The sequence below is a fragment of the Sturnira hondurensis genome, unplaced genomic scaffold (genome assembly GCF_014824575.4).
Source record: "Sturnira hondurensis isolate 20B ecotype Veracruz unplaced genomic scaffold, ASM1482457v3 Scaffold0016663, whole genome shotgun sequence".
Lineage (NCBI taxonomy): Eukaryota > Metazoa > Chordata > Mammalia > Chiroptera > Phyllostomidae > Sturnira > Sturnira hondurensis.
Window position 1 is genome coordinate 8,401,969 of NW_028089294.1, and position 25,483 is coordinate 8,427,451.

Consider the following 25,483-nt stretch of genomic DNA (forward strand, 5'->3'; position numbering starts at 1 on the left):
ATTTATTTATTTATTTATCTTTAGCGGGGAAGGAGAGGGAGAGAAACATTAATGTATGGTTGCCTTTTGTGCATCCCCTGCTGGTAGTTAGCCTGCAAGGAACCGGCCTGCAACCCAGGCATGTGCCCTGACTGGGAATCGAACCGCGATCGTCTAGTTCACAGGCCTGCGCTCAATCCACTGAGCTACGCCAGCCAGGGCCTACAACCCTTCTTCTTATTGGATGTATTGGCTCTCTGAAACTGGACGACTCCATCCTCTTTGAAATTTGTCCACTATGGGTGTCTTTGAAATGTAACTCTGATGGTTTTTGTTCCCTATCCATCATAAACCCTTTCTATTTTTCTTACTTTAAATATTGACATTTATCCAGGTCCAGACCCTGACTCATTTTTTGCATTGTTCGCATAGTCTGTTCTTTCTTAGATTGAATCCACTTCTGTGCTATTGACTCATAAGGCTCTTCGTTAAGCCTCAGATTGCTTGTAGAACATTTTAAAGTGTTCATTAAATCATTGTCCATAAATCCTCTCAAGTGCTGTTTCTTCTCTATATTTTGCCGTGTATAATGCACACTTTTTTGCTCAAATTTTTGAGGGAAAAATAAGGATGTGAATTATATGTGGGTAGTACCTGAAATACCTTGTATCTGTTCTTGTCTTTGTAATTATTACATAAAATTTCTTGTACCATAATATGTTCAAAAATAAATCCTAAAGTTTCTTTATAATACAAAAAACAAGTATCTAAATAAATAAATGCTTGAATTAAAAAATTAAAACGAAAATTTTTTTCCTGAAAGTTTGGGCCAAAGATGTGGGTGCGCATTATACACAGGAGCTCATTATACACAGCAAAATATGGTATTTATTAGTTGGTGTCTGTACTAGAATTGCCAAAATTAGAAACCTGTGAGTTGTCCTTGATTCCTCGTTCTGTTTTACTGTCTACACCTTATTATTTACTTAGTCTTTTTGGTGTTATCACTGTTTTTTGAATTTACTCTTGCTCCGTCCCTTTTACCACTGTCCTTGCTTGGGTCTTCATCATCACTCTCAGTCTGCTGAAACTGTCCTTGACTTTATCTTGATCTTGTTTAGTCTGTTCTCTCTACAAAGTTACCTTGTTGTGAAGAAATTAAGGAAGACACAAATAAGTTGAAGCATGTACTATGTTCGTGGATTGGAAGAATTATCATCAAAATGTCTATACTACCCAAAGCAATTTATAGATTCAGTGCAATCCCTATTAAAATACCAATCTCATATTTCACAGAGCTAGAACAAACATTTCAAAAATTTGTATGGAACCATAAATGACCCCAAATAGGTGCAGCAATTTTGAGAAAGAAGAGTAAAGTAGGAGGGATCACAATACCCGATATCAAAATGTATTATAAGGCCACAGTAATCAAAACAGCCTGTTACTGGCATAAAAACAGACTTATAGATCAATGGAACAGAATAGAGAGCCCAGAAGTAAACCCGAGTCTCTGTGGTCAATTAATATTTGACAAAGGGGGCAGAAGCATAAAATGGGGTAAAAATAGCCTCTTCAACAAATGGTGTTGGGAGAGCTGGGCAGCTACATGCAAAAAAAAAAAAAAAGATGAAATTTAACCACCAACTTGCCCCATACACAAATAAACTCAAGATGGATAAAAGACTTAAATATAAGTCACAGCACCATAAAAGTCCTAGAAGAGAGCGTAGGGAGGAAAATCTCAGATACTCCACACAGCAATATTTTCACTGATACGTCCCCTAGAGCTAGAGACATAAACAGAGTAAACAAATGGGACTGGGATAATGGGGAAGAGGGGGAGGTTGCCAAGGAATATGTATAAAGGATACATGGACAAAACCAAAGGCAGGTAGGATCAAGATTAGGAGATGGGGATGGCTGAGGTTGGGCGTAGTGATGGAGGAGGGAAATGGAGACAGTTGAACTTGGACAACAATAAAAAAAGCCATAAAAAATAAATAAAAGGCTCACATGGGGGGTGGGGGGGAGTTACCTTATTAAATACATATTTCACTCTGCTGCCGCTGGGAAATCCTCCATTTGTTCCCTACTGCTTTCAGGATAATTAATTCCCAAGTATTGTAATATGTCATAGAAATCCCACCATAAACTGACCAGCTCCTCTCATCTTGTCCACTGCCTCCCTCAAATTTCATACACCAGTAATACTGAATTGCTTGTTTCCTCTAAAAACCAGGCTATTTTTCCTTCTGTGCTTTTGTCGGTGCTGCCTCTTTTAACAAGAATGACTTTCCTCTATTCTTTGTCCAACATCTGTACAGTCGTGGTGTCATTCTCACTTAGAAGCTTTCACTCGTCCCTGTTACTCTCCTTGAAACTGGCGTCTCTCACTGTTTCTGTACTTGCTACGTGGTCTTTTGAGGGCAAGGATGGTATTGTGTCTTAATCATCTGTGTGGCCCCAGGATGTAGCATAGCACCTATTACACAGTGTGTCTTCAGTAAATACTTTATGGTATGACTGAGAGAGGGTATGGGAAACACTTTAAACTCAACATCTGTGAGCCACCTTGAAAGTGCTACTTCATAGAATCGTTGCTAAGTGATCCACCCCTGGTACGCACCCTCCTTCCCTCCCTCCCTCCCTCCCTCCCTCCCTCCCTCCCTCCTTCCTTCCTTCCCGTGCATATCATTCATGTCAGTTACTGCTGCTTGAGAATTTGGGGGGTTCTGTAGGTCTCAGTTCATGTTCATTTTGTCAGAGGCCTCCACGGGATTAATTGCCATTCGTGGTACTGGAGGGTAAGTGGCCTAAAGGAGCATGTGCAGAGTGCTGCGGAAGGGGGCCAGAGGATGGAAGGATCTCTGTTTACTTCTTCAGGGAATATGCATTGTCATTTCTCGAAGTAGGTTAAATTCAAATGGTTGATTTGTATTGACATGGACTTTAATGTATCTAGACAAACAGAAGGAAAAAGGGGAGGGAGAATGAATTACCTAATTTCTTTAGAAAGAAAAATAGGTGCTTTGTCATTTTAATTTATAAATTTTAAACTCTACATTTGCATATTTCAAGCCTGTTTTTAATTATTGCAGTATTTCAAAAAGAATAATGGACAGTAGTAGGAAGCATATTTTATACTGTTACTGGGTTCTCTTGTTTTCTCTGGAATCTAAGCACCATTATAAGCTGTTTTCTGTTTCTGATTTTCCATTTTCACTGGTTTCTGTAGACCCTTCTGTTTTGAGAGGCCCTCTGCTCGGCCACACCGACGCAGTCTGGGGCCTGGCCTACAGTGCAGCACACCAGCGCTTGCTGTCCTGCTCAGCAGATGGCACTCTCCGTCTGTGGGACACGACTGAGGCGGCACCAGCGTTAAGTGTGTTTAATGATAATCAAGGTACATACTTCTTAAATTGTTTTACTGATAATGTTATAAAATTCTAAATTGTGTCTTATTTTAAAAACAAACATGCAAATAAAGGATTCCACAAACTTACTGTTTAAATTTAATTTGAAGGGTGTTTGAAGTAATGAAAATGTGTTTATTTAAATCTTCAACTTATGTATAAATTTTAAAAACATAGTATTTGATGAAAGTACATTTTTAAAACATTTTATTGAGATATAATTTGTATACAGTAAAAACCAGATTATGAAGAAACATTCTAATGAGTTTGACAAATGCATAGCTCTCAGATCAAGATATAGAACTTTTTTTTAAACTCCCCAAGTGTCTTTGTGTTCTTCTCAGCCAGTCCCCTCCCCTCATTCCTACCCAGAGGTACCCAGTGTTGGTTTCTTTCATCATAAATTAGTTTTGTCTATTCTAAAACTTCATATGAATGAAATCATACAATGTGTATTCTCTTTATATCTGGCTTTTTACTCTCCCTATATTTTTTGTGGTTCATCCATGTTGTGGTATCAATAATTTATGTTATTTAATGCTATTTCATTAAACCACAGTGTGTATATTCATTTTGCTCTTAATGGACATTTGCATTGTTTCCAATTCTTGATTATTTTGAACAAAGCTGCTATATATGAACATTCATATATTTGTATTAAAGGTGGGTAAAGACCTAGAAGTAGAATTGCTGGGCTTTAGAAGTAAAATTGCCTGTTTAACCTTATGTGATATTTTTTGCCTGTTTAACTGTATGTGATATTTTTTCCACAGTAGTTTGCCGTGTTACACCACTGACAGCAATGTAGGAGAGTCCCCATTGTTCTACATCCGTAATTACTAATATTGGTATTCTGTGTATTTAATTTTAGCCATTCTGATGGGTGTATAGCAGTATTTTGTTGTGATTTAATTTGCATTTCTCTACTGGCTTATTCTTTTGAGCACTTTGTGTGCTTATTGGCCATTAATGCATCTTTTACAATATACACATATTTTTTTACTGTTTAACAGCTTGCTTTAGTTAGGTTTTTGAACCAGATGAAAAAGTCAGATTACATACATAGGTACACATCATTCAATTTTTTATGTTTGTAAATAAGTGCCCAGTTTTAACAAAGTTTTACTTGTTTTAGGTGATATATAAAACACCTTTATTCTTAAGCCGTGATAACTTGTCTAGGTTTTGATGAGTCAGTTGCACTAAAAAAACAATGTATTGGGCCAAGATGGAGGCATAGGTGGAAACACTGTGCCTCCTCACACAACCAAGTTTAAAGACAACAAAGTCTTAGTAACAAAAACACAACCAAAACGCAGAAAATTGAACTATATGGAAGCCCGACAACAACGAACTGTTCAGCCAGACCAGTAACGGGGCAGAGCCAGTGGCTGGTGGAGCAGGGTTGCGCAGCGGCCAGACCGGCCTGGGCTCGTGGGTGGTTGGTGGATCCCAGGCATGGGGTGGCAACGGGCAGACCCAGTGAGGGCACAAGACGGCTGACCGAGGTCACACATTCTCGTGCAGATAAACCAGGCGAAGGAGTGAGCAGTGAGACAGATCAGGCAGGCCCCAGCGGGGGAAGCTGCAGAGGGGACCACCATTGCCCCTCTCTGACCTCGCTCCCACATACAGCGTCACAACCCAGTGACTGAGTTGCCCTGCCCTGGTGAACACCTAGGGCTCTGCCCTTCATACATAACAGACGAGAACACACCAAAACATTATGGCTCAAGAACTCAAAGCCCCAGAGCCAGTAACTCTAAGCAACCAAGAAATAGCCAACCTATCAGATACACAGTTCAAAATACTGGTGATCAGGATGCTCACAGAACTGGTTGATTTTAGTCGCAAATTAGAGGGACAAATGAAGGCTAAACTAATTGAAATGAAGGGAAATACACAGGAAACCAATAGTGATGGGAAGGAAACTGAGTCTCAAATCAAGGAAGCTGACCAGAAGGAAGAAAAAAATGACCAAACAGAAAAGTATGAAGAAACAATTCAAAAAAATGAAGAGAGGCTTAGGAACCTTCAGGAAATCTTTAAACATTCCAACATCTGAATTATAGGGGTACCAGAAGGGGGAAAGAAACAGCCACGAGTGGAAAACTTATTTGAACAAATAATAAAGGAGAACTTCCCCAGTCTGGCAAAGGAAATAGACTTCCAGGAATTCCAGGAAGCTCAGAGAGTCCCAAAGAAGTTGGACCCAAGAAGGAACACACCAAGGCACATCATAATTACATTAGCCAAGATGAAAATGAAGGAGAGAATCCTAGAAGGAGCAAGAGATAAGAGAACAGTCACCTACAAAGGAGTTCCCATCAGACTCTCAGCTGATATCTCAAAAGAGACCTTACAGGCAAGAAGGGGCTGGAAAGAAGTATTCCAAGTCATGAAATCTAAAGACCTACAGCCAAGATTGCTCTATCCAGCAGAGCTTTCATTCAGAATGGAAGGACAGATAAAGTGTTTCTCAGATAAGATCAAATTCAAGGAGTTCATCATCACCAAGCCCTTATTATATGAAATGTTAAAGGGACTTATCTAAGAAAAAGAAGATAAAAAAGATGAACAGTGAAAGTACAGCACACTCACAGCTATTAACAACCACACCTAAAACAAAAGCAAACTAAGAGGACAGCTAGATCAGGAGCGGAACCATAGAAATGAAGATCACATGGAGGGTCAGCAACAGGGGAGTGGGAGGAGGAGAAGGAGGGAGAAGGTACAGAAAGTAAGTAGTATAGATGGTAAGTAGAAAATAGACGGGGGAGGGCAAGAATAGTAGGGGAAATATAGAATCTAAAGAACTTGAGACACGTGGACATAAACTAAGGGGGGGAATGGTGGGAGAGGGGGTGGGCAGGATGGAGGAGAATGAAGGGGGTAAATAGGATAACTGTAATGCATAATCAATAAAATATATTTAAAAAACAGTGTATTGATTGATTTTAGAGAAAGAGGAGAGAGGTAGAGGGAGAGAAGAGAGTTGTTATTCCACTTATTTATACATTCACTGGTTAATTCTTGTTACTTAACCAGACTGGAGATTGGACCTGCAAAATTGGTATATTGAGATGATGCTCCCTGGCCAGGGTGAATTGCCTGCATTTGATATTTTCATGACTACCAGTAACAATTTGGAATTTACCTCTTGAATTTCATGTTTTTGATAAGTTAGCATTCCTAATAAGTAATGAGCCCTTAGAATGAAGAATTCCCATGATGCTACTCTGAGCCCCACTTGGAGATAGAAGCAACAAAACTTGTAGTCCATACATGTTTTCCATTTATTTTTGAATAGAGGCTTGCATTCCATATATGTATTAGCTGAAAAACAGGTAGAACAAGTGCTGAACAGGTAAGAGTAAGAGTAATGTAAACAGTAAGAGTAAGAGTAAGAGTAAACAGGTAAGAGTAATGAAATCTCCACTGAATGGCAATAAGCAAATTCTTATCCTAATGTCAAGCTTCATTTACTCTTAAGGAAATCATGCTGCTACTTGTTTTGCTATATTTTAAACATGTTGTTAAATAGACCCTCGAATTATTATTCTCTTCGAATATGTTCTGACTCTTCTAGAATTGGGAATCCCTGCCTCTGTGGATCTAGTGAGCAGTGACCCGAGCCACATGGTAGCATCGTTCAGCAAAGGATATACAAGCATCTTCAACATGGAAACACAACAACGCATTCTTACTTTAGAATCCAATGTAGATACGAGTATGTATAATAGTATTTAAATAGTCTGTATTTTGATCAATTTTTAAACCTCATTAAAATTATAACTACTAGAGTCATCTGTGAAAAATACTTGTCATTATAAAGTCTTCTGCTTGCTAAATCACAGAACATGTTACTTAGAAGGGTATAATGATTTACAGTTGATTTTAAGTCTTTGGGTTAAGTTTATGCACATTTATAACTACACGATTTGAAATAGCATTTGAGCAATTCCAAAGAGTCAAGCTAATTTTATGCCAGATGATTATATTTTTAATTTTGTTTGAAGAAAATATATATTCTAAATATAAAATATTTTTCATTTCTCATAATTTGATTTTTTAAATCAACTAAACTTTATATTATTAATATAATTTGACACAGTTCATTACTGATTAGAGCATAGGTCAAGTTGTGCCTCTCAAAATCCCAAATCTGAAGCTTCTTATTGGATATATAAAGTCAGGAAATAATTTTACGGATTGTGAAAAAGATACTACAGAATTGTTTTGTTTTGAGCTTCTTAATCTTTAGTTTCTATCTTTAGGCTTAATCCAGACAATCACAGTTCAGGATGCAGTTGATCAAGAATACTTACATACACATAAATTATTTTAATCTGAGAACCAGCTTTCAAAATAATTATTATGGAGTGTGTGTGTGTTCCTTCTGCCTTTTCCTCCCCCACATTTTCTGCATTTCATCGTTGTTTTATTTTCTCTTCTTAATATGTTGTCTGTTGTTTCTTCTGGTGTCCTGTGAGAATTGTTTTTGGAAGAAGGCATGAACAGAGCTTTGAACTATTGTATTTGGATATAAAAGAGACCAAAAATCAAAATTGAGATTATGGAATAGCAAAAATTGAATTTTTTTGCCAAGAAATGTAGGTTTTAGACTCTCAGTGAATTTAAAATCATATTTAGTACATGACCTAAAGTGACAGTAGTAATGTAAAAACCCAGTATGAAATTAAGGAGGATTTGAACATTTTTAGAATTACCTTTAGAGACTGTAGTTAATTCTTTGAGTGATAAATGTTGATTTTTTGGTGACTTAGACAAAATCAAACATCAAGTGTGGTGAATGAGATTCTATTTTTTCTCTAAAACGTGTGACTATAATATCACATGACCTTTTTCTTGAACGTGGAAGCATTTGCTGCAGAAAACTGCCCATAATGTTGTGTATAAAGGCAGTATTATTAGAATAAGTGATGATTTTAAGTTAATAATATGTCCTGCCATTTCCTAAATTATCAGTGTGATTACTTCAAAGTTGTGTAAAACAAACTTACTTTAGTGTTTTCTACTGTGACTACCCGATAGCTATTTTTTTAGGTTGTGAATTCAATTTTTTAAATATATTTTATTGATTACGTTATAACAGTTGCCCCATTTCCCCCCTTCATTCCCCTCCACCCTGCACACCCTCTCCCTCCCACATTCCCTGCCTTTAGTTCATGTCCATGTGTGTTAAGTTCTTTAGCTTTTACATTTCCCATACTGTTCTTGCCCTCTCCGTCTATTTTCTGCCTGCCATCTATGCTACTTATTCTCTGTACCTTCTCCACCCCCCACTCCCCTGTTGCTAACCTTGTATGTGAACTCCCATTTCTGTGGTTCTGTTCCTGTTCTAATTGTTTCCTTAGTTTGTTTTTATTTGAGGTGTGGTTGTTAGTAATTGTGAGTTTGCTGTCATTTTAGTATACATGTTTTTTATCTTCTGTTTCTTAAGTAAGTCCCTTTAACATTTCATAAAACAAGGGCTTGGTGATGAGGAACTCCTTGAATTTGATCTTATCTGCGAAGCACTTTATCTGTCCTTCCATTCTGAATGAAAGCTTTGCTGGATAGAGCAATCTTGGATGTAGGTCTTTAGATTTCATGACTTGGAATACTTCTTTCCAGCCCCTTCTTGCCTGTAAGGTCTCTTGAGAAATCCTCTGACAGTTTGATGGGAACTCTTTTGTAGGTGACTGTCCCCTTATCTCTTGCTGCTTCTAGGATTCTCTCCTTCATTTTAATCTTGGCTAGTGTGATTATGATGTGCCTTGGTGTGTGCTTCCTTGGGTTCAATTTCTTTGTGACTCTGAGCTTCCTGGAATTCCTGGTAGTCTATTTCCTTTGCCAGATTGGGGAAGTTCTCCTTTATTATTTGTTCAGATAAGTTTTCCACTTGTTGCTCTTCCCCTTCTGGTACCCTTATAATTCAGATGTTGGAACATTTAAAGATGTCCTGGAGGTTCCTAAGCCTCTCCTCATTTTTTTGAATTCTTATTTCTTTATTTTGTTCTGTTTGGTTGTTTCTTTCTTCCCTCTGGTCCACTCCATTGATCTGAGTCCCAGTCTCCTTTTCATCACTGTTAGTTTCCTGTGCATTTCCCTTCATTTCAATTACTTTAACCTTCATTTGTTCATCTAATTTGTGACTAAAATCAACCAGTTCTGTGAGCATCTTGATCACCAGTGTTTTGAACTGTGCATCTGATGGGTTGGCTATCTCTGTTGCTTAGATGTATTGGCTCTGGGGCTTTGAGCTTTTTTTCTGCTTGAGCCATAATGTTTTGGTGTGTTCTCGCCTGTTATGTATGAGGGTCAGAGCCTTAGGTGTTCACCAGGGTGGGGCAACCCAAGTCCCTGGGTTGTTATGCAGTATGTGGGGGCGGGGTCCGAGAGAGAAAAAAATGGCGTTTTGCTCTGCTCTCTGTTGCACCTCAGTTCCTTCTGCTGCTTCCCACAAGCGAACTGGCCCTTTCTGGTGCTGATTCCGTGTGGGTGGGCTTGTGTGCGTTCTAGGATCCTGTGGGTCTCTCTAATGAACTTTCCTGTGAGGGTGGGAGTCTCTCTCTGCCCCTCAAACCCCACGAGTGTTTTCAGTCGATGTTTTTAGGCTTTATTTTGCAGCGCTAGGACCCTGGTTTGCGCTATTTGTCTCACTTCCCAGTTATCTACATGCTTATGTAGGACCACTGCCCAGTCAGCTGGCCGCCTTGCACACGGTGCCCCGCTTTTCAGTCACTGCCTCGCTGGGTCTGCCCGTTGCCACCCCATGCCTGGGGTCTGCCAGCCACCACCTGGGTGCCCAGGGTCTGCCTGGTGCCACCTTGTGCGCCTCAGATGCCTTGCACGCCCAATGTCACCGCTTCCTATGCTGAGACCCCTCTCCACTCGGCTGCCAGACTGCACCCTGCCTACCCGTCTGGATGAATCTGTCTATTTTAACTCCTTGGTTGTAGGGCTTCCATACAGTTCAGTTTTCTTTCAGTTTTGGTTGTTACTTTGTTTCTGAATTGTTGTTGTCCTTATTGTGGTTGTTTGAGGAGGCACAGTGTGTCTACCTACGCCTCCATCTTGGGAGGTCCCCCATTAGCTATTTGTATTTGACTATGTTGTTCTATTCTGGAATTAGCAGAGTTTTTAAAAGAATTAAAGTTCAGACCAAACATTTTTCAATGTGAAAGTGAATTTCATATAGAGTTTAAAATGATGAAGGATTTTTGTTGTTACCATCAGATTAAATGATCTTCTCATTGACGTCAATGGTAATTTGACTGTGATAAAGTAACAAGTAATTGAAGCAGGTAATTGGGTGCTTATGAACACAGTGAAAAGGTAAATCATTTCTGAGTTGCAATTTAAATATATTTAGAGGATTGTCTTAATTCATTGTTAGAATGAGGGCTAGTAGGCCTTCAGTTTATTTTTAGTGTTCTTTGCATTTTGCTTGTCTGATTGACGTTCAAGTGGAGAAACTTCCTTATAAGTTGCTAAATAAAAACTTTCTTTTGTCCACTTCCATCATTTGATTTCTATCACTTATTTCCTAGATTTCAAAGTAATTGAAGCTATTCACAGAAATGTCTCTCAGATTATATTGGATATTTTACTTAAAGTACTTCTCTTTTGTCATCATTCTCCTGCTAGACTTTAAGAGGATATAACTCAGTGTGTTGTCTCTGGAGGCCAAAAATTCCATAGGCTGAATTTTGAAACTAAACACTTTGTATAGAACCATTTAAATTGAATGTAACTGACCCAAAGCTTACTCTGCATGGTCAAGTGAGTTTTTGTTGTGTATTTAGGGAGCAGTTTGGGTGGCTGCCTGCTGTTAGCATGGGGAAAAACATCTTTGGTTTTGAAGGTGTCATATTTCTAGAAACCGTAGGAAATTCCAATAGAGTAGGCTAATATTACCACTGTTTTTTACCCATGTTTTCTATTATGTGAATGTAAATTCATGATACCTATTCTAGGATTAAAAATTGTTCTTAAACTCATTATTTTGTACTTGTTTTAAATTTTCAGAAAAATTTCAAAAATGTAGTATAACTTTTGACTATTTTTCACCCAGATTCATCAGTTTTTAATATTTGCTACATTTTGTTACAATCATTTTATTACTCTCCACATACGCATATACTTTAAAATTCTGAACCGCTTAAGAAACATCATACTCATACTCCTTGATCCTTTAGTTAGCACAGCAGTTCCCAACCTTTGGAACCAGGGACTGGTTTCATGGAAGACAGTTTTTTCCACAGACTGGGTGGAGGGATGGAGACAGGAGACGCAGAGCTCGGGCAGCAGTGCAAGCGAGGCTTCACTTGCTCCCCCGCTGCCCACCTCTTGTTGTGTAGCCTGCTTCCAAACAGGCCATGGACCGGTACTGGTCTGCATTCTGGTGTTTGGGGGCCCCTGCATTAGCATGTAATTCTAAGAACAAGTACATTCTTTGCCATAGCACATTACATTGCCAGAATCAGGAGATTTAACAACGACACAGTGCTATTGTCTATTGCTTACATTCAAATTTGCCACCTGTCCCAGGACTGCACTTTATAAGGACATCCTTTTCTCTCCCTGGACCATATAATACATTTTTGTAACTTTGATAGGTGTTACATTCGTGTCACCTGTATGTACATTTTTCCTTATAAAAAGTATCTTAACCTAAATTATTAATTAAATTTAAGTTCTTACTGATTTTCTTCTGCTAGAAGGCTTGCAGGAAGAACTCATGGTAGTATAGTTACCAGTTTTGGCAGTTGTCTGATTTGCATGAGCTGTCTGGTTGGGATAGATGTAGCAATCAGAATAGTTACCGAGCTTGTTACATGGTTTTGGGTGAGTTACAACTTTTTCTGGACCTTGGTTCATGCACTGTGATTACGTGTTTAATGACATGGCCTACCTGTCCCATTCTGCATATAATTGCAGTCTCTTCAAAAACCATTAAGTAGTGCACAGGTCCTTTTGGGATGCTGACCACTTTAAGATTCCAAATGTGTTTGATTGTTAGATGGTGACTATTTCTGTTATGATGAAAAAAGAAAGTTAAAATGTTAAGAAGCTCTGTCTTGTGTATCTTTAGATGATAACCATGTAATAAAGAGCTTTGTATCTAGAAGTAGTTGAGATTTAAGTTGAGAATTATGTAGAAGTAAGGAAGGATGGAATTTTTAAAAGTAGCAGAAATGTCATAGAACATTATAGAAAAGAAATAGCACTGGCTGTAGGCTAAGTCACCGGTGGTACCCATAGACAACAGGTGGTGGGAAAGGAAATTCTACTTGTTAGGTAGCTCTCTGGATTTGTCAGTATAGTATTGCTCAATCAGTTCTCATTTCCTAGCACTGAAATTATTAACACAATTGCAGAATAAATGAACTAAAAACGAATTAAAATCACCTTTACTTTTTCAGTCTCTTGGGGAGTATTCAGTTCCCTCGTGGGAATAAATAGTAGCTTTGACTAATTTGTTTTGTCTTTCACTTTTTATTTTTAAGCCACCAACTCTTCCTGCCAAATAAATAGAGTCATCAGCCATCCCACTCTTCCCATCAGCATCACTGCTCATGAAGACAGGCACATCAAATTCTATGATAACAATACAGGTAAAATTTTTTAAAAAATTGATTATTGTTAAAGCAAAAAACCCCTCCACTGTAAGTAGACTGATTTTGGTGTCTGTTTGTAACTCCATCATCATTGGCGTTGAAACACAGATACTCTCCCAGCTCAGTTTCTGTTTATTTCATCCAAATCTGCTGAGAACTATTTTTCATATAGCATGTAGAGTTATTTCGATTTATTTAATAGTAAGTACATGCTATATTTTGGCCCTGGAGTCAAGGTTATCACTAGGAACACAACAAAAACTTCATTTAAATACCAATAAAAATGATCGTTTACTGTGAATCTACTGCAGGAAAGTAGAAGTAAAGGCATAGGATCATGATATTTTGTTTGAAATTATTCAGTTTTTGAATAGCCTTAGTGTTCAGATGAAAAACCCCTGTTTTTTCCGTGGACTGATTTTTTTTGCATTATAATCCTCTTTGTCCCTGATTGATGTGAATTGGGGCTGTCCCAGTTTTTTCTGGATTACATTTCATTAGTCCAGTGGAAATGCATGAAGACCTGTGCTGGGAGAAAAACACTGTGCTGGCAGACATATTTACCTGACTGTTTGCAGTTGGCTTTGCAACTATGTTGACTTTTGCTGACTGCTTAGCTGTGAATGATGAGTAATTTAATATTCTCAAACTCTTCCTATATACTGCTTCTACCAAAGTTGTGGCAGGGTTTGCTCTCTGTTCCTTTGTCTTAGTCTCAGTCTCTTCTTTTGTTCCCATAATCCATATAACTTGCCTGCAGCTAAAAGATACAAAGTAGGTGGTTAATGTCTGAGTTCTAGTTAATGCACATGGCTTACTGACTTCTATATTATGATTGAAAGACAAAAATGTAATCTGGAATTTGAGCTTTTGTTTCCCATCATTACCATGGCTAAGTGGGGAAAGAGGCACTGTTAGCTGATAAAAAAAGCTGTTGAGGCAGTGAGTACACAGAAAGGGCTGACTGGAGAAACCAGTGTAATGTGGTAACTGGCATATATTCGGGATGAGGAAAGCTATTGATAAAGAGTAATGATCCCTTTTTCCAAAGGCAAACTGATCCACTCGATGGTAGCCCACCTAGAAGCTGTTACAAGTTTAGCAGTTGATCCGAATGGCCTGTACTTGATGTCTGGCAGTAAGTACATCGACTGTGTATTATTTATTTGTTCTTACTATTTTCATGTTAATGTAATTTTTCCTTTCAATTTCTTTTCTTTTGATATAGGTCATGACTGTTCAATACGTTTATGGAACCTAGAAAGTAAGACATGTATCCAAGAGTTCACAGCTCATCGGAAAAAGTTTGAAGAATCAATTCATGATGTAGCTTTCCACCCATCCAAATGCTATATAGCCAGTGCTGGAGCTGATGCACTGGCTAAAGTCTTTGTATGACAGAATGCATCCTCTTCACCTTCTAGCTCTTTATAAATAATCGACTGCACAAAAGAGATACAAGAGACCAGGGCAAGAATCAGCTCCCTTTGCCCTTTTGTTCTGCTGAAGGAGCACAGAGAACATTTGTTAAAGTATAGTTTTGCAATTCGTATACTGTTTTCTAAAACTAAGGTTTGTTCAGTTTGCTGCAAGCTCAGCTGAATCTGTGAGCCTGAAACTGTTTCAAATTTTTCCCAAAGTAGGAATTTTTATTTCTAAAGTTGTTCTAATTCGCTAGGCAGGCCTGAGCGAACATAGGTATAGCTTGTCCCCTATTGCGTAAATGGGGCACAGTATAAAGGATAATTTAAAAGCTTGATGGCTGGGAATGAGTGGAGGAAAAGCTGAAATTTAGCCCTAGTTCTCCCCTGAGAAATCTTGTTAAACACATTAGGTAGTCAAAACATTAATCTTTACCATATCTGCTGAACTAATCTCTGTATGCATAATGACCAGGCAGTGTTCAAATGAGTTTTTAATTTAGCTCTCCTTTCAGCTGGTTACATAAAGCACCTGGCAAAGCATTTGACCTATTAGGGAAAAAAAAGAAATGCAATAATATGTTAAAGATTTTATTATTCAGAAATGCTAAACATTCAGTTTGTAAGCAGATATTTATATTGTGTTACATTTTTGAAAGTGGATTTGGTACCATTCTAAAGTTTAACTGTCAAAAACACTCAACATTATGAAGAATAGTTGATAGACTCTGCTTTTACTAAAGGATTTAACCTAATTCAGGTGTAAGATTCTGTTTATTTTTAAGGGCAAGCAGGGCATATCTTTATAATTTCTATTAATTTTAAAATTCACTTTATTCATATGATATTTATAGTATCAGAGTGATTATTTCATATTGATAAAAATCTTAACTTTTCAGTGGTTGAAGAGATTGTAGTTATTTGCAAGTACTCATTCCTCAAAACCCACATAACCACATTTCAAATGGTCTCTGCGCTTTCCTTTTGTCTCTCATAGTCAGATTATCTGATACCTACCAAAAAGTAGCTCATAATTATGTTTTAATAGTGCAAGGGGTATGGTTAATCTCAGTGAGCTGCTTTTGCACACATACTAAATAAATCAAGTGTTTTATACTCCAGAAGTCCTCTGTTAGCATCTCCAATAAGAAGAACCTCTTGAAAAGCTGGATGGAAGAGTTCAGTGTATAATATTGCATAAATAGTTTTCTCTCTCTTTTCCTCTTTCTACCCCTCATCCATTGTTTACTTTAAAACATGGCATGTTTTCATGGGCAGAGAATCAGTGTCATTTCTGGGGAAAACCATATCATAAAGGACCGGGGCTCCCTGAGTTCCTTGCCTCTGGCCGACGTGTGTTCTGTCAGCTCTTGGGATGCTCATGACCCTGCTCTCTGACCCTGGGGCACAGACTCCGTCCCTGCAACTCTCCCCTCTCCTTCCAATCTCCTGTTTGCTCAGAATGTCAGAGACTGATCTAGAAATTGGAAATAAATTACTAATGTCCAACTTTTCAGCAAAATGTATATAAAATGGGCTTTCAGACTTTTTAAGAAATCCATGTCCGTAAATATTTTAACCTTCTAGTAGAATTCCTACATTCCTACCCCCCACATATTCCATTGTCGTAGCATTTGCACTTCTAATGATATGTACTCCTTGAAGAATTATTCTGGCATCGATGTGGATGATAATTGACAATTTTTCTTTGAAATTTCTGTTTGTTTGCTTCTAGAATTCTTCAATATACAGGCAAATTTTCTTTAAAGTGAAGGACCTGAGCTAAATCTGCTTGGTTGGTATACAAATATGCTTTAATTTTTGACACAGATACCTTGTCCTTTCATCTGTGCTATGGTTAACATTGGGCTCAAGGGGCTCTTTTGTATAATCGAATGAATTGACCTGGACATGAGCTACCACATCGTAGCTGAGCTACGTACCAAGTGAATGTTTATATTCCCAGGCAGATACGGAATTCCACATTGTGTTTGGTGAATTCCTCCCTTGGTTCTTTACAGCGTAAAGTAATGGTGTTGCTAGCCTAACATTTGTAGAAGGATACTGGAAAATTCTAGCCATGTGCCCACCCTTGGCATATTTATAATGGACAACTACAAAGCTCTGTTGTTCTACCAGTTACCGCTTTAATTACCTCCCAAGGTAATTAAAGGTCTTCAATACCATCTTTATTTATTCACTGAAATTCTCAAAGCCAAGACTTTCTCTTCACCTACATTTTATACCTCATGGTTGAAATTTTCCTGTTAGTGAGTGAAAAATAACCATGAGATACGTAGACCATAGTGCAAATGATGGAACTGTTGAAGGTTCCTTAGGAAGCCGGTGCTGTGCCTCTGGAGACTGTACATAGAAACAGAGATTCCTCTCTACTAGCGCTGTGTGATACCAGCCTAGCGATGAGCCAAAGCTGCCTTCCAATCTGATAGACGCATATACGCATGTGTGATTTTTCCCTCGGCCTCTTGAAAAGGCGAACAAAATTCGCAAAATGAAAAAAAAAACAAAACCATGACTTGAACAGTCACTGAAATGCTTTCATAGGGCTTGGTTTGTAACTATTTTGGATGAAATGTATTGGAATAATACGAAAATCATCAAGAGATGTGGGTTCCTGCCTTATTTTCATGTGCTGTGGATACATCTCTGGAAGCTCACAGCACCCTTCTCAAAACTCAGTTGTCATATGGAGCTCATTTGCTACTTGGACCATAGATTGATATTTAACATAAGTGGTATAATGACCTTCAGTATTTTTCTATTGAACAGGTTTATCAGTTTTTGCCATTAAATAGATAATTAGTTATGCAAAGTATTTAGCTTTTATAATCATTTTAGTTATGACTAAAAGGGAAGAAATTGAGCTGCATCACTGATAATGAACTTTGTGAGAAAATTTTTGTTTAGCTGACTTTCATTCCTTCAGTATTGCTATAAATTTCTGTTGGAGAGGATGAAGATTTATTTGAAAATGTCTAAAATGTATGTAAATTTTATAAATATATATTATATATATGTAAGAATATATATAATATATATATAGACTATATATATATATATATATATATAAACCATAGGTGCATTTTACTGTTTTGTATTTTCATTTTTGGAGGTAGTGTACACAGCAGGTAATGAGGAGTATGATGGGTATTGTGCTGTTTGCTTCTGCAGTATAATATATAGAGTTCCAAATGTTCAAATGACTGTAAATACGATATTCATTATAGGCTAGCATGCTTGTTTTAAAGACTGTCATTTTAGTTTATTAAAATCTGAATGTAAGAAAACTTGGCTATTTAAATGTGAATTGAAAAATAATCCAATCTCAGTACTGAACTATTTCCATCAAACATTCAGGACTTTTAACCAAACAGGTATACTCAAGAAGGCAATAGCTAGAGAGAGAGGTGCCTTTAAAAAAAATACAAATGCAGCCTTACAGTGAGGATGAGAATTGAGTTTGGGGGGAGGGGGAGAGAGAGCGAGGACAACTGTGTGTGTGCAGTGTGTGTGTGTGTGTGTGCGCGCGTGCCCCAATCTGCGAAGGTCCTGATTTGTGACTGTACTGTCTTTTTAATGTATCTGCTCAGCTTCTAGGACTTCAGGGGACATTTCATGTGCTGTCTTTGTGCTCTTCTGAGCGCCATTTATACTTTCCAAGAATTCTGAATGTGAATTCCTAAATATTTTAATAGTGAAGAAAATAACTCTTTATTTCATTATAGTCAGGTAAAAGGGGAAATTATTGGCTCACCAAAATTATGGGCTCTCATTTATGTTGACTACGTAAATGTAATTTTTTAAAACTCACTTTTTTTCAGTATTTCATATATTCCCTCCTTACACAAGATCATGTCATGAAATTCTTATGTAATGAACATTCAACTAGTAAAAATTATTTTTAGATAAACACCAGAACTAGTTAGAATTCCACCTAAGAATAGTATTTAAATGGCATCTTTCATATCTACCTCTTTGCCATTGCTGCCGTTATAACTAAAGCAAACCTTTATGATGTCTGAAATGATGGCTGGATGCAATTTAAAAATCTATGTTGGTGCTTTTCTCAGGCTTTGTCATTTTAAGTTGTATTGAACTAAGATGTCACAAATCAGATTGAAAGACTTAGAATTAATTTTGATTTTCTTTTGAAAGAACTGCTTAAAATTTATCATTAATATTGATAGTTAAGATAGCTAATCTCTGATTAGTTTATATGTCTGTGTGATATTTTCAACCAAGAGCCAAACTGTTAATGAATTTATATGGAAAAAGAGCTCTAAGTATACTTTTCTTCAGCTTACTTTACTCTTTGGAAACTATTTCAAGGCCATTAAGTACATAATCATTAATTGTGTTTTCTTAGCTGTTGTCTCCGTTACTGTTACTTGTTTAGTTATTTATAAAATTGCAGACCTTTAAGTGTTTGACACTGGGACTCAGGTTGTACAAAAGTAGTTGTTGGCTGAAATTATATGTCTATTTTTGCAAAGTGTATCGATTCCCAAAGTTCATTTTAGGAAAAGGTCCAGAAGATAGGTCTAACAGCTGTGTTCAGAAACAGAAGATAGGTCGTTGGTAAATGATTGAAATAATTTTTACCTTTGCCACCAAAGGCTTTTTAATTGGCTGTATTCATTATCCAACTGGGTCTCCATGTCACTCTAAGGGACAGAAGGTTGACAAACTATGTAACAGATTGCATCAGGGTGTTTTTTAATTCCTAAAACAAATATTAGGCCAGTCAGAGATCCTAGATCCCACTTATTTGTTCCAGCCGTATTCCTGAAGTAGTGCTTAGGAGTCAGAATTTTCTGGATTTTTGCTAATCAAGCTTTAGATTTGATTTAACTGGGACCACAGGTTTGTCATCCCTCTGATGCAAATTAGAAAGTTCACTTTAATTTAGGTTAACTGTAATGTCTGCCTGGGTTTTTAACCAGGCTGTAAACCAGTGAGTGCCTTGTTTATGTAGAATGATTCTTTCTGGTTGTGTATTAGCTCCTCTCTGAAAATGTCTCAGAGAATGGTATTTTAGTTGACTTGGAGAGAGGGCTGCTTAATGTGGTGTTACCAGCGAGCAGAAAGTCTTCAGCGTGTTGCATTTCTCCCTCCTTTTTTCTTGTTTGGCTGAAGTTTGCCTCTTGTGAGAAACAAATACAACCCCTGTTCTCCACACGGTTTTCCAGTCCCGATGAAGAGTTATCTCCTACACTCATCCCAACTGTATGGTCTAGTAACTGTTTTTAGGAGGAACCACTTATTTGTATTCCTGAAACCTATTGGTTATTTTATGTGTTCTCAACTTCAGTTTACTAGAGCTGACCTCAGGGCATCATCAGTTCAGATTCCTATATAACTCCTTTTTTCCACATGCTACCCGTGTGCTGCTCCCTACCCCCACCCCAGACTGGTGAACCTTAGGCCAGATTGTTTGATCTTCAGGTATTTTAAATATCAGTTATAGTATCAATTAATGTAAATTAATCCAAATGCTAATCTTTGTGGTGCAAGAAGTTTCTTTTGTAAATTCAGGGTATGGATAAGCTAATTAAGATATCTTTTTTTGGTGGCTCTACGTGTATTATTTGTTTTTAAATAAAGGATACAAATATAGATAATGTGCTATAGGTGTCTCATGAATTGAAATATTTGTCAGATTTGGAATCTAGTGTATTTGCAGTTAAAATACCCTTAATACAACCTGATTTTGTTATTTTGGGTGCAACTAGAGGGATACAGAGAAATACAAGGGTATTAGACAAAGTAGATGTGAATCCAAAATAATGAACCAATCTTAACTATTAATTGTAAGAACGGGGGAGGAGTTTACCGTTATAGGTAGTTTGGGCCTTTGGAAAGCTGGGAAAATGAAAATGCTCCATGAGATTAGATCAACAATACTTTCAGGAACACAGGCTTATTTTTTTCAAATAAGTTGAGTTATAGAAATTTTAAAAATTATACACGCATGTATATAAATTGAATGTGTTTTTTTTCTTTATTTGGCTACTTAACAGATGGGCATTAGCCTTTTCCTTTCCCTTGCTCTTTCACATCAACATTGTGTTTCCAAAGGCTTCCCTGCCCCAAACTCTGTACCAGCCTGGGGTCACAAAACTGTATGGAATCTAAAAGATACCCCTTCTGGTGCCCTTGAAACTACCCACTGTTCTTCAATGTTTTATATGCTGCTGTAGCAATGAGTATTAGACCTTTGGGGTATACACATTTTTCAGTAGTTTCAGAAATGTCCCTTTTGTTCCTTTTCATGAGAACTGAGACATACTGGCCTAGAGTTATTTTAGCTCAGAAGGTCAGTAGGACTCCCAAGTTTTTCATGGACTGGTGGACCCCTGGGGTTTGCCCAGGTTCAGGGTGGTATTCTGGCTTGGATTGGGTTTTCCAAAACTGCCACTGAAGTTTTGAGGGGTCCAGCAATTGTTGTGGCACTTAGGGTGTACCCTAGGAAACATGGGAATCTGGCAGCGCCATCTAAGCCAACACCACCACCGTCAGGTGCCCTGCATGACTACAACTTACTTCTCAGTTACCAATGCATGGGACACTCCGGTTCTAGGAGGAGCACTGACATACAGCTCTGCAAAAACTGAATTGATACTTTCTGGAACACAAATTTTCATTTAGAGTCTTTTTTCTACTTTGAAAACCAAACAATCCAAAATCCACTAAACAAAAAAATGACTCACTTTAAATTTCACGTAGTTTCTGCAAACCCTTAACCCCTGTGTTAGTCCTAGTTGTTATTAGACCAAAGGTAATGTTTGGGTCAGAGTTGAAGACGGATTATCTGGGTAAACAGTATCAGCCACATACTGCTAATTGGGAGGGATTATTTCATAGGAAATTCTGTCCTTGGTGATTCAGCCATCACCTTACATGAAGACTGGTCCAGATGCCCAACTCTACATTGCTTTTCCTGTGTGCCTCTTTAAAGAGAGAATTAACCCAGTGATGTAAAGGAGAGCCCACAGGAAAGCATCTGTTAAACAGCACTTGGAGTACTAGAGTTGTACTTATTAATTCACGTGCCAAAGGTTTTCATGCCCTTGTAAGATCCAGTGTGTGTACCAGGTTCCCAATCTATATCCTCAGACCAAAGATATTTTTGAATTACCTCATATAATAGCATCAAATTAAGGGTAATGGTAAGGACGCCCATCACCTACAAATGAGAGTCCCATACTGAAAAATGTTAATTAAAAGTTGCATAGAGAGCAAAATTAATGTTAAGCATGAGTTGTAAAAATGTTCATGATGTGTATAAAATGTGCTGCAATGTTGAAGTACATTAACGTCTAATTACTTCTTTATGGGAGTGGCACCAGGGTAGAAATTTTCCATGAACAAGATTAACTGACCTTAGAGCAAAAGAAATTTCATCGGAAAGTTTACTTCGGGAGCCGGATAACTCGGGCGTGGCTGTGGGGGAAGAAGCGCCCCACTGAGAAGGAGCAGCCCACCCCGGTGTCTCCCTTTCTCCCCCAGGCTGGGCAGCTGACCTCTGAAAGTGGGCGATTCCAAGTCTGACTGGTCATTGCTCCCTGCTATCTGAAGAACTTTAGGAAATGATCGGAATTATCTTAGACCCCCCCTGGTAAAGTGTCAGACAACACAGCTTTGACTACATTTTTAGGAAGCTGTGTTGACATGGGCCCAGGAAAGCCATGGCATCTGCATGTCAGGATGAAGACCAGGCATGTCAGAAACATCCACATGTGATGTCCGTGGTGATCGCACGAAAAGACAGGGGAGTCCTCTGCATTGGATCAGTTCTGTTTTTGAGTGATTTTGAGTGCTTCTAAAAGCATTTAAAAACAGATGTTTACATCTTTTCTACAGAGTTAAGCCTACATATTTCAGAATATCCTGGTGATGGAGTCATTTCACTCAAGGTGTATTTAAGAAGAAACTCCGTGGTCTCACGTATCTTTTGACCGTCATTGATCAATGACACTCCTATCACATACATGCCCAACACCCACCTGCTATGTGGGGATGCTTCTCTATGTGGCGGATGTCTCGGCATTTTGCTGACAGGAGAAGCAATAGTCCTGTGGGTGGCTTGCAGGGGAATGTGGAGCCTTGTGCATTTGGTACATGTTAAACTGAGTGGAACGTTAAGATACTACCAGTGCTAATAGTAGTGTCCCCCTCAGAGCTAACAACACCAAGGTTAAATTCAACCCGTGTGCCATTCACAGACTTTTAAAGTGTGCAGGTACAACTAAAGTGCCCTTTAACAATCAATTTACTCAAGTGAAAGCTTTGTTTGATGAAATAACACCTGTTCAGTTTCTTTGTCTTATGGTTGGAGAAATTAGGCTTTCTCCCAACTCTCAACCATCCAGATTTTAGCTTATTCCTTTTGAAGAGCCTTCTGAACAAGCAAGACAGTAAGCTCCTATTTTCTCTTTGCCGTAGGATATCTAGAAACACATGCCTTCATTTTGCCAATTAAAAACAGTAAAGCTGGCAAGCGCACTTTTTTCTCTTTAAAACATCGTTGCTTTCTGGAGGCAGAATGATTGTACACAGATCCAGGCAGATTTGTGTCATGGATGTAAACACAAGTTTGATTTTGTTTGATTTTTTAGTACTTATTTTGAGTACAAAGATAGGCAAGGAAGATAAAACTTTATTTCACATGATCTTTTAAAGTATCTTTTAAAAATTCTTTGAAATTTTTTGAGGTATACGTAGCCCATAGTGTGATGCGTTTTCTTCAGAATGCCTTGATTCTACTCCATCTTCAGCTCAGATTTTACATATTAAGTACTGCTCATTTGTCAACTAAGAAAACAGTTTGTGGTTATTTGCTTTTGTTTCTATAATCTGCTTGAGGCAGGGACCAGAGTGTTTTTTTAGTTAAATATATATTCCCCTTAGCACCTTTCCTGGTGCCTTACCATATAGGAAGTACTCAGTAAATATTTGTTGGCTGAGTAATCAGAGAATACATTTCCAAAACTCTATACAGTTCATTGAAGACCAAAACAAAACAAAACGAAACCCTGCCATTCCCTAGGCACTCTCAAATGGGTTTACATTTGTGAAATTGATTATAAAATTGAAGTCTGTCTGTACCTTAAAGTGTGGAGGGATTTGGACTCACTTGGAGATAGCAACAGTGCCCAGGGCAACACCCTCTTTGTGCCTGTGTTGGAATGGAGCAAGGTGTGTGGGGGACAAGGAGTTGTCCCCAAGCCACGAGGAAGGCAGCTCCTCCAGTAGAAGCTTGTCAAGAAAGGTGTTCCTCTGGGGAGCTTGCTTTGGAGTTGAGGGACCTGGGACAAAGCCCCTCAGAATGTCCTCAGGGCTGGTTGTCATCTTGAAGATTGGATGGTAATTATCTTAATGTCTGTTAGCTCACCTAGGAGTAAGTGCAGTGTTGTCTTGGTTTGCGGGCTCCAGCAAAGCCCAGGTGGCTGCAGCTGAACAGCCTAATTGCTTCGGGAGCAAAATAAGAGAGTGGATAATTCTATTTCACAATCAGTTGCCTTTTAAAATCTTAGTAGAATCATCCACAGAGTAGTGAATCAGCAGAGAATGAAATATTCAACTAAGTAAGTCTCAGAATAATATTAAATATGTATAGTATGTAAAGTTACATCTTTTTTAAAGCTAAAATATGATTGTTTTAAGATCAACACAGCACATAGCAAACAACAGGGTTTGGGCCCGGACAGAGGACGTTTACTGTGACGTTGTAGACAAGCTAACTCTTCCGAGTTGATCCTCCTCTGGGGAATGGGGACCATAGATCTACCTGATTAGATTGGAGGTAACAGAAATAAAATACCTGATAACATTAGGCAGCAATAAGCACCCAGCAAATAGTTACCCCCTCCCTGAATTCGACTTCTTGTCAAGTGATTGTCGCACTCCCGGTGCCTTCTAGAATATCAGGTTTGTAGGGGAAATAAGGTTTAAATGAGCATGAAGAGTAGCTCTAAACATGTTACACAGAAAATAGTGCTTTCCTCAAATATCCGAGTGCCTGTTTTGCGCCAGACAGTTCTTGGTGCTGGTGTCAGCAGTGAACAGAATTCTTCACCGGATGCAGTTTCCATTCCTGTGGGTGGGGAACAACACATAATATAAGTAAAATATATAGAATATTAGTGGTAAGTGCTGAGGAAAAACAAAGCTTGAGAGGGAGATGATTTTGTGTTTTTCAGATTATAAGGATGATGCAAATTAAGAGAACTGTAATACCATTAACACAAAAGCAATAAATGGAATAATAAAGGGCATGATGCAGAGCTAATAACCCACCATTCCATTCCACCCCACCTCCCTTGTAATAGCCCAATATTATGTCTGCTGCTGTTCATAGTAATATGCGTCCATGTATTACATGTGGGGTTGAAGCTTTATCTTCTATCCATAATCTCCAACTTGCTTTATGTGTATTATGAGCACCTTATAAGCCTATATATATACATAGCTTTATTTTGAATTTCTTAATATACACAATTTTATAAATAAAATGAGGTGGGGGGGTTTTGGGTGGGTCAGTTTGCTTTAGATAAATTGGGTTATACATATTCTTGGCATCTTTTCTCATCCAACAATATGTTATGAAAAATCCCTCTATCTCGTAGCTCTTATTTCATTCTTTTTTAATGCTGTATAGTCCTCTGTGTTGATAACTTATTCAACTTCTTCCATTATCATTGGGGTTTTACTTTGTTACCAGATTTTTTCCGATGATGGCAGTTGTGTCTGCACACATTCTCACCACCATGGTGGTTGGAAAAGTCCCTGGGGAAGGATTGCTGGGCTGAGGGAGACGTAGATTTGAAATTTTTAACACGTGTTGACAGATTGTTTCCCAAAAAGTCAGGGACAATTTATGTCCTTCAGTAAGTGTATAAAAATAGTCTTTGCCATTTATATCCATAAGTAGTAGTAGCTATTGTATTTTTTTAAAGCCTGTTAGTGGGTATAGTGATTCCTCTGTTATTTTATTTGCATTTTCCTGACCACTGAAAGT

At 38.1% G+C, this 25,483-nt stretch overlaps 1 protein-coding gene across 2 annotated transcripts in view; it reads left to right on the plus strand.

The window, feature by feature from the left end:
- Positions 1-17,029, plus strand: part of STRN (striatin) — a 93,342-nt gene extending 76,313 nt beyond the window's left edge. For both annotated transcript variants that reach the window (XM_037066565.1, XM_037066566.1), the window contains 5 exons: positions 3,218-3,385; positions 6,985-7,125; positions 12,911-13,018; positions 14,073-14,159; positions 14,250-17,029. In XM_037066565.1, the coding sequence (XP_036922460.1) occupies positions 3,218-3,385; positions 6,985-7,125; positions 12,911-13,018; positions 14,073-14,159; positions 14,250-14,419 (674 nt within the window). In that variant the 3' untranslated portion in view covers positions 14,420-17,029. The remainder of the gene's footprint in view (positions 1-3,217; positions 3,386-6,984; positions 7,126-12,910; positions 13,019-14,072; positions 14,160-14,249) is intronic.
- Positions 17,030-25,483: the final 8,454 nt, after the last annotated feature.